General features: G+C 46.1%; 2 protein-coding genes across 3 annotated transcripts; one reads left to right on the forward strand and one right to left on the reverse strand.

Annotated features, from left to right (window-relative positions):
- Positions 1 to 1,786: 1,786 nt before the first annotated feature.
- Positions 1,787 to 2,968, reverse strand: LOC136537247 (zinc finger BED domain-containing protein RICESLEEPER 2-like). Its single transcript, XM_066529286.1, has one exon. It carries the CDS (start codon positions 2,966 to 2,968, stop codon positions 1,787 to 1,789), a length of 1,182 nt encoding a protein of 393 aa, XP_066385383.1.
- Positions 2,969 to 5,267: 2,299 nt separating this feature from the next.
- On the forward strand, positions 5,268 to 9,159 carry LOC136540056 (uncharacterized). 2 transcript variants are annotated; one of them, XM_066532041.1, is made up of 10 exons: positions 5,268 to 5,522; positions 5,618 to 5,800; positions 5,901 to 6,191; positions 6,276 to 6,458; positions 7,070 to 7,291; positions 7,432 to 7,548; positions 7,675 to 7,818; positions 8,002 to 8,103; positions 8,564 to 8,632; positions 8,751 to 9,159. In XM_066532041.1, the coding sequence occupies exons 1-10, from the start codon at positions 5,361 to 5,363 to the stop codon at positions 8,982 to 8,984; spliced, it is 1,707 nt and encodes a 568-aa protein (XP_066388138.1). In that variant the 5' UTR covers positions 5,268 to 5,360; the 3' UTR covers positions 8,985 to 9,159. The 2 variants fall into 2 exon arrangements, with proteins under 2 accessions (XP_066388138.1, XP_066388139.1); XM_066532042.1 differs by having other exon boundaries at positions 5,976 to 6,191.
- The last annotated feature ends 758 nt before the right edge of the window (positions 9,160 to 9,917 follow it).

Here is a 9,917-nt window from a genome sequence, read left to right on the forward strand (position 1 = left end):
GGAAAGGGAGAGAAGGAGAGGGAGGGCAGTGGCGGCGGCTTCGAGCTCCGGCGGTCGCTCGTATGGCGGCGCCGACAGAGGAGGATAAGATTTGGGTTTGCTGTAGGAGAAGATAAGATTTGGGTGTGTGACCTTCCTGTCGTAGGTGACCCAAACCACGGAATGGGTGCTGTGTTTGGATATGTGTTGTTGGAGATAGTCTTAGGTAACGTCGAATGGTATATATAGGGAGAGTATATTCAGTAGCCAGTTACAAAATAAGTTATTCTGTAGCCACCTCTATTTACGATAATTTTATATACTAATTTACGATAACGTCAATACATATTTACGATAGTTGGGTTAATATAACACATAGGGATATTTACCATAACGTTATAGTAAACTACTTAGTAAAGAGTTACTATAATCTCGTAAATTAAGTAGTTATATATATATATATATATATATATATATATGAGAGTTCCTCGTCCAGTTTTCACCTTAACCGTGAGCATGGGTGACCCGTTGGGTACCATGAACCCGATGGGCATGGTTTGGACGCAAAACTAAACTTGTGAAGTCGTGATGGGTCATGGGTTTATTAACGGACATGTTTTATGTTCATGGGCAGGTTGGTAAGACCCAACGGGTTTGTGGTCGTTGCCATCTTTATACGTGCTTGCTTTGGTCCCACCAAATGAACGGCTACGGTCCATAGCCGTCCTAGAAAAAAAAGTTCTCGTGTTTTTGCTCCTATTTTGATATAAAATTATGATTGTATTTTTGTTTTTCTAACTTTATGATTTTATCCTTCACTGTTCATAGGTCAATGCGATTTTGTCCCTAGTCAATGGTCAAAACAGGGGCAAATTCGCAAAGACCAGGGGCAAAATCACATTGACTTGTGAACCGTGAAGGGCAAAATTACAAAATTAGAAAATGAGGACAAAATCACAATTACACGTCTGGGTAAGGGGCAAGAACACCCTTAAAAAAACACGTGCCGCCAGATCTCCAATGGCTTCTCAAGTCTTGAGCGAGTACAACTACAGCTACAGCGACCAAATCGGAAGCATAGATGGCCATCGGGCCGTGCCGGCCCGGCCCGTTGGCCCGGCGTGCCGTGCCGGCACGGCACGGAATCGTGCCTCGACGGGCCGTCGTGCCGGCCGTGCCGTGCCTAGGCCGTGCTCGTGCCTGGCCAACGGCCCATGGCACGGCCCGTGGGCCATTTTGCCGTGCCGTGCCGTGCCGCCCGATGGGCACGGCCATTTTCACCGGGCCGTGCCGGCCCATGGCCCATGCACAGTTCACACAATCACACAGGCACACAGTGACACAGCACACAGATGACAGATCATATGATGATGAACTTATATTTAGAATGAGTTGTTTTGTGCAATGCTGCCTCATTAAAAACCTTTAGGTAAAACTCACCTTTGTGAGAAACCCTAGAAAGGAAAAAAGAGTGCAGCCAGCTCTAAATGTCAAGGTCTTATAGTTCTATCCTATTAGGATAGCCAACATCAGTGGCAAAGTCATTGTGACTTAGTGAGTTCACAGATCACAGCAACAGGAAGCCAGGAACAGCAAAAGTTCTATCCTATTATAACATCAGGTCATCAGTGGCAACTAGCAAAGTTCTTCCTTCATTGATCATAGTGACTCACTACAGCACACCAAAAGTTCCTGCAAGCAAAGCAATGTTAGTACCAGCAGTACTTGAATATAAAGAAAAGATGCAAAATGGAACTTGAATAGTTGAATGTTGAGTGACTACCTCTCATCTTCTCTTCTTCTTCTTCTATCCACCAGCAGCACCAGCACCAGCACCAGCAGTACCGCCGCTGCCGCTGACACTGCCGGAGCCGCTGCCTTCGCCTTGTTCATTGAGGAAGAGGTTCTTGAATGCCTCCTCAAGGTCCAGGTCCTCAGGTGTATGCTGTTCTCTTCTTGCACCTTGCTCCCAGTCCTTGATGCAGGTGAGCATCTCAACATGCTCAGGCAACAAGCGTCGCCGCCGATCTTCGAGTATCCTGGATGTACAGCTGAAACAGGACTCGGAAGAGACAGTAGACATAGGGACAGACATAATATCTCTAGCCATAATAGACAGGATTGGATAAGTTAGCTTGTGGTCACGCCACCAGAGGAGTATGTCAAAGGATTCCTCATAACATGTGACAGGGTCACTGTCCAAGTATGCTTTGAGCTCACTAACAACAGATGGAGTATGAGCTGAGGGGGAAGAAGAGACAGGGGAATCACCAGGACCTCCAAAGATCCTTCCCCATGCCTGTTTTGTCTTACCAGTATGAGCTGAAGGGATTGAAACCCTCTGAGACCTCACTGCACCAAATTTCTGTTCATAATTGCCAAACAATTTATACAATTCATCTTTTACATCAACATAGTATGAACTATAAATGCATCCAGTTGTCTTAGCAAGCAATTCAAGCACATTAAAGAACCCTTTCATCTTAGCTCTAGGATCAAGAATGAATGCATATGAATAAATGAGTGGAATTTTCTCCCAATATTTAAGGAATTTAAGCTTCATAGGAGTAGCAATCATTCTAAAATTAGCATCTCTTTCAGCATTTTGCAAATGTTCAACCATGTCAAGCATATGGTGCAAAACAAGTGGAGTTGTGGGATAATAAACCTCAGACAGCACAACAGTAGAGTTATAGAAGAGTTCCAGGAATATTATTATTTGTTCAGCAACATGCCAATGCCGTGCAGTCAATAAAGTAGAACCATAATTAGAGGTAATAAACACATCAAAGACTTCTTTGTATGGCAGCAAATGTTTGAGCATCAAAAAAGTAGAATTCCATCTAACATCCATGTCCAAGCCAAACTTCCTAGGTCTAAGACCCCGAGCCTTGCAGTAGTTTTTAAACAATGCAATTCTTTGATTAGAGGAATTTAAAAAACTTATTGCAGTTCTGAAATCTTCAGTATAAGGTTTCAACCTCTTCATGCCAGATTTAATAATAAGATTGATGATATGGCATGCACAACGCTGATGCACAAGCAAGTACTGCACCTTGTTAGGATCAGTGGGGGTAGGTGCAGGATAAGAACCCAAATAACCAAAGAACATAGGCTGCAAAATCTCATATGCCCTAGAATTAGCAGAAGCATTGTCTAGAGACACAGAAAATACCTTGTCTATCAAACCAAACTCCTCAACCACACTAGCAATCCTATCAGCAATGTTATCACCAGAATGTGAAACATCAATCAGGCTTAAACCAATTACTTTTTTCTGTAACTCCCAATCAGCACTAACATAATGAGCAACCACAGATATATAATCCTCTTTAGCATTACCAGACCAAATATCAGATATCAAAGAAACAGAAGATGCAGTAGGCAACACAGATTTCATAAGCATATCACGTTGTTCATCAAACAGTTTAGACATATCTCTAGTGGTGGTCTGCCTAGAAACCTTTTGGAACAGAGGATTATGAGCACGCTTAATGTAATCCTCCCAAGCATCAGTCTCACCTATCCCTAAAGGAAGGTCTAGCCTAGCAATCAAACGGCACAACTCAGTGCGAGCAATCAAAGGATCATACACCCAATTGTTCAAACCATCAGGATTTAGAGCAAGCTTAGACTGGACAAGACTAGCCTGATCACGTTTTTTCATACAAGAATTCATGTGCCGTCTCAAATGGCCAGTGCCAGCGGCCGATCTAGCAGTGTATCGTGCATGACAATGTTTACAGATGGCACATACTCGAATTCCCTTCTCCTTAATCTCATGGAAGTAATCCCAAACAGCAGAAACTTTCTTACCAGAGGAGGTACCATGAGTGTCAGTGGATACCTCAACTCCACCATCGTCGTCGTCGCCATCGACATCGATGGGCTGGTTGCCGTCACCGAGGTCGATGCCGAACAGACCGGCTGCATCATCACGTATGTCATCGTCGTCCTCGACTTCCAGCAGGTCATCCGCGTACGGCGCCTGGTCCTCACCATCGCCGAGGGGATGCTGATTCTCCCCCCGCGTTGCGAGGCCAGAACCACCCGCGGACGAGCCGGACAGCCGTGCCCGACCTCGACCTCCAGCAGCACCAGCACCGCCCCTCAACGGGCGCTTGGGCGGCCTGGCCATGTCTACTCCAGAGGAGGAAGACGCGGCGTCAGGCGCCAACCTGCACGCAAGAAGAAGTTAGAAGAAGAAGAAGTGAAGAACTGAAGAAGAAGAAGTGAGAAGAAGACGAAGAAGAAGTGAGAAGAAGAAGAACAGATGACAGATCTAGGGTTAGGGTTAGGGAAGAAGTCCAACCTGTGTACCCGGAGCCCGGTGCCGGTGATGAAGAGGCCAGCCAAGCAGCGGATGAGACAGACAGACACGGATTAGAATCGACGACGAGAAGAAGAAGAAGTGAAGAACTGAAGAAGAAGAAGTGAGAAGAAGACGAAGAAGTGAGAAGAAGAAGAACAGATGACAGATCTAGGGTTAGGGTTAGAGAAGAAGTCCAACGGTCCAACCTGTGTACCTGGAGCCCGGTGCCGGTGATGAAGAGGCCAGCCAAGCAGCGGATGAGACAGACAGACACGGATTAGAATCGACGGCGAGGTGGTGGAGGATGAGGGACTGCCATGAACACTCACATGGTTCACCGAGAGGGGAGTGAGGGACTGAGAGTAGAGGAAAAGGAGGGAGGAGGAGACGGCAGGGAAGCAGGGACCAGGGAGGAGCGTCGGCGCGGTCACCGCTCACCGGTGACGGGGAGGACGGACGAACGTCGGCGTCGGCGACGGTGGATCTGGATCTGGATCGAGAATGGGAGAGCGGAGCGACTGAGCGAGAGGCCGAGAGCGAGAGACTGAGAGAGCCGCGGTGGGGGAGAGGAAGAGCCGAAGAGGATTAGGTTAGGGTTTGGGAGGGGGATGCGCCGCGGCCGGCCGGATGCGGATGGCTTATATACGACGAGGGGAGAGACTAAGAGGGGTGCGTGGGGTGGGCCGGCGGCCTGCCTTCGTGGGCCGTTTCTCCGACTGGGCCGCCACCGGGCCGCATCATGCACCGGGCCGTGCCCGTGCCGTGCCACGGGCCAGGCCGGCGGCCCAGGCACGGCCCGATGTCTCGGGCCGGGCCGGCACGGGCACGGCGGCCACCGGGCCGGGCCGGGCTCGGGCCGGGCCAAAACAACGGGCCACGGGCCGGGCCGGCGGGCCGCGGGCTGCATGGCCAAATATAATCGGAAGAAGCTCCCATCAAATGAAATCGACAAATCCTGCTTAAACCCCCACACCTGCACACATTTATCCGCTCTTATTATTTCATCGCCCCATCCGCAGCCACCCGCTAGGGTTTAACCACTCACAGCAGCCGCCGTGACTCTCGAATCATGTCCGCGCCGCCGTCGTTCAAGCCCCCGGCAGCCGCCGTATCGGCCTCTCCGCGCTCGGCCGCCGCCCCGAGAACCACCGGGCTTAGCGGCGCCCGTGCTCTCCCGACTTGGCGCCTCCGGTGCTCAGCCTCCGCCGCCGTGGCCGGAGCTTCCACCGAGGTGACGATGCACGCCTCCTCCACGTGCAACTTCCCGGAATCCTGCTAGCGAGGTATTGGTTGCTTGTGACTTACGGGTTGTGCCGTGTTGTTCAGATGGCTGATGCTCTGCTGGACTGGACGGGGAGGTCGCTGGAGGAGTTGCACAGCTTGCCGGACCACGACACGTTCTGCCTGATGGCGCTCTCGCCGCTGGACGGGCGGTACGATCGCTTCGTCAAGGAGCTGATGCCCTTCTTCAGCGAGTTCGGCCTCATCAGATACCGCGTTCTCATCGAGGTATCTGACATTTAGGATAGTTTGAGCTCCTTGCAAACACTGTATCTGCCTGCAATCTTTACTGGAGATTCACTGTATCTGCGTACAATCTTGATTGTAGAATTGGACGCTTGAGAGCCTGTTGCTGGTGTCATTGTCAATGTTGCTTATCTGCCGCGTCTTTCTTGTTCTTCAGATCAATTGGCTACTGAAACTTTCTCAAATTCCTGAGATCACTGAGGTGCCTCAGTTCAGCAAGGAAGCCCAGGCCTTCTTGAATGCTATTATTGAGAATTTTTGCATTGACGATGCAAAAGAAGTAAAGAAAATCGAGAAAGTAACCAACCATGATGTGAAAGCCGTCGAGTACTTTCTGAAGCAAAGGTGCAGCTCAAATCCAGAGATTGCAAAGGTTGCAGCTAGGATCTTAATGTGTCTAGGAGTAATTATTTCTGGTTAGACTTTAAGCTGAGTGGCTTCTTGAACCTGTTTCCAGGTGTCGGAGTTCTTCCATTTCGGTTGTACCTCTGAAGATATCAACAATTTGTCGCATGCATTGGCTCTGAAAGAGGGGGTAAATAGAGTTATGTTCCCTGCCATGACCGACATATGTAGAGCATTGTGTTCCTTGGCAACACAAAATTCAGGCTACCCTATGTTGGCTCGAACTCATGGGCAGGTATGACTTATGAAGCCACCTTCACCGCAATATTTTATTACACTGTTATACAGCAAGAACAAGAAGATTTTTGTACCCTTAGTTTGAAGCATAGCTTCTCCATAGACAGCTATCAAAGGCGTCCTTTGTGAGATATATGATATAAATAATTATTTATCGGGGCTTAATATTTTGTAAGTTTGCTTGGTTGATGGAACAAGGTGATTTTGAGTGATAGTAAATTGATAAGTTCATAATGAAAAGAATGGAATTGAATGATTGATCAACTCATTCAGCTATTTCCAAGGCAACATGGCTGGAGGAAATAACAAACCTGCATTATTTATCAGCACAGTCTAGGAAATTTAAAAAGATTATTATATTGTTCTGGGTTCTGGCAGATAATCTTCAACCTTTCCATTTGTACAGGAAAAGGGAAAAATATATTTCTATAAGTAAAAAAAAAAGTTCTTCAGCAGTGTTGCATTGTGGAGTACAGCTCAGTAACTCCATCGATAGAATAGTGAACACAGTTGTCTTGCTCAATTGCTAGTATGAATGCACTTGCTTTGCAAGAAAGACTTGATTTGGATCCCTGTCTTAAATTGCTTTCAATCAATTCCTGCTTGTAGCCAGCATCACCAACAACCGTGGGAAAGGAGATGGCAAACTTTGCGGCCAGATTATCTGATATAGGAAAGAGTTTCTCGGAGGTGAAGATACTAGGGAAATTTGCTGGGGCTGTTGGCAATTACAATGCTGATGTGGTTGCATATCCTGAAGTTGACTGGCCTAAGGTGGCAGAAGAGTTTGTTGGATCCTTGGGTTTGCAGTTTAATCCCTACGTTACTCAGGTGATCTATATTCTTTGTTTTGACATTTAGTTTCTTCTCTGGTCTTCAATGTTCTTGCACAATTAGGGAGGCTTCTCAAATTCTAGGGTGATCATAACCATCAATGTTGTTGGTTCTGATGCAGTTTTATCCCTTTACAGATTGAGCCTCATGACTACATATCAAAGCTCTTCAATCTATTCACCCAGTTCAACAATGTGTTGACTGATTTTGATAGAGACATGTGGTCCTATATATCATTAGGTTACTTCAAGCAGGTAAACTAAAAAGGGTTGACACTACAGTTTGGGAGGATTAAACTTGTACTGCAAGGAAACAAATTGATGGTATTTATTTTTATGTTCCATATTAACTTCCAACATCTTCCAAAATTATTTTTTCAGATACCAAAGGCTGGTGAAGTTGGTTCTTCCACTATGCCTCATAAAATCAACCCCATTGATTTTGAAAATAGTGATGGCAATTTATGTCAGGCGAATTCTATATTATCTGGCATAAGCATGAAACTGCCAATATCCCGGATGCAGGTATTGTCGCTAATCCGATTTTATTCCTCAATTTCAGCTTTTCTAACATGAGTTGTCAGGATGAAAATCTGGTGCCTGTACTCATGACACTTGACACCTATGCGAGATTGGATCTTAAAGTATACTTACCATCTCATTAGTATATATGTATACTAATGAACCACCATGTTGTATCATTCACAGCGTGACCTGACAGACTCGACTGTTTTGAGAAACTTGGGTATGGGATTGGGTCATTCTCTATTGGCTTACAAAACTACCATGCGTGGAATCAGCAAGGTTCAGGTAGGTGGCCCAGAGCTTGTCCTTTGTCTCGTTACAGGTGATATAGTTGTACCCTCAATATAGTTGATGCATGTTTAATTTTTAGTTTATGATTATTATAAGTACTTGCAGAATGCTTGATGATCAAGCAGATTGACCTACCTCACCACTTGCTTTTTTCATAAGTTTTGACCTGACAGGGGAAAATACACTATAAATTAGTGGTGACTGCTAGGCCTAGGCATTTACCCAACTAAAAGTTCATACCACTCAAACCAGCTGAGGATAACTGAGTAGGATAAGGATATTCCTTTGTGCAGTGCTCAACTGCATACACTTGCATTCTTGGACCATTGCATGGGAATATCAGATGTTTACTCTTCTTTACTATTGAACTCAGATAACTTTGTTAAATTTTTGCATACATCTTAAATAATTATGATCAGGCTAGAAAATTTATGCTGAATTGGTGCCTATACAGGTGAATGAATCACGTTTAGCTGAAGACTTGGAGCAAACTTGGGAGGTCCTTGCTGAGCCAATACAGACAGTAAGGCATCTGTTTTCTTCTGTCCATTTCCCCTTGGATTCTGTTCGGGTTGCTGTCAGAAAGTGCTTATTGTGTGCACATCAGGCATGTATCACGTTACTGTTATTACTCTTTGTAGGTTATGCGAAGATATGGAATACCTGAACCTTATGAGAAGCTGAAGGAACTGACGAGAGGCCAAGCTGTCACCAAGGACAGCATGCAGCAATTCATTGATGGTCTAGACATACCGGAGGAGGTTCGATCAAAGCTTTCGAAGCTAACCCCGCATTCTTATACTGGGCTAGCGGAGGATTTGGCCAGAGACATCGAGAAGTGGGTAGATCTTGAATCTGGATTTCAAATCAAGTGAGCTTCCATTTAAAAATGGATAATCCTCCCCATATTTTTTTTCTTTTTGACAACGATGGAGAAAAAAAACAGACGGGAACCCTAGAAAACGAAAATTCAATGCGTCGTGTCCTCTGAATTGTCGACCAAGATAATTTACGTGGTTCTCATTTATGATATTATTGGCACATGTAAAATGCGCCTCAAGGAATTATGTTACGCTAGCTGTATCTTGGCGAAAAAATATCGAGCTAAAAAACTTGCCTGCTCGATTTCTTATAAGTACGGAGTTGTTTGGCAAGGCCTGGTGCGGGGAGATAAAAATGCTTATATATGCTATTTTTATTTAGTTGCCGCATAAAAGATGTAAATCTGCCGTGCCGCTTCGAAGCTACAGCAATTATGCAGATGCACTGCAGTGATATTTTCGATTTTCGGAATGATGCAAAAACAGACATTGGTTATCGGAAGCACTGAAATGATGCAAAAGCACGATAGGACTGAAGACCTCCGGTAAAAACTTTACTTACGATGTACCTCGGTCCAATGAAATCGTGGCCACGGCGTCGATGAGGAAGTAGCAGTACCTTGACACGCTTGCTAGGGTCTTGAAGAAGGCAGGAGTGCAGACGCGATCTCGAGGCAGCGGTGGAGCTTCCCGTCGCTCACAACGCACCCTCATGATCGAACTAGGTCTAGACATGGTGGGGTGCTGGCGGCTACGGTTAACCCCGTGTATTGCGCCCCGACCTCCACCTTACTCTTTATAGCCTGCATGACAGGGGTCCATCAGTCAGGAGAACGGCTGGGTGTCTTCGATCAGGGCGCGTATCAAGGGCCCAATTGGTTGTTGGGCCAACTGGTGGAGATCAATCCAACTTTCTCCCCCTTGATCTCACATTATGACTTAACTTACTTTATCTTTTTTCTTATTCCATCGCAGATCGGTGCATAG

The sequence above is a fragment of the Miscanthus floridulus genome, chromosome 2 (assembly GCF_019320115.1).
Source record: "Miscanthus floridulus cultivar M001 chromosome 2, ASM1932011v1, whole genome shotgun sequence".
In the NCBI taxonomy this organism is placed as follows: Eukaryota; Viridiplantae; Streptophyta; class Magnoliopsida; order Poales; family Poaceae; genus Miscanthus; species Miscanthus floridulus.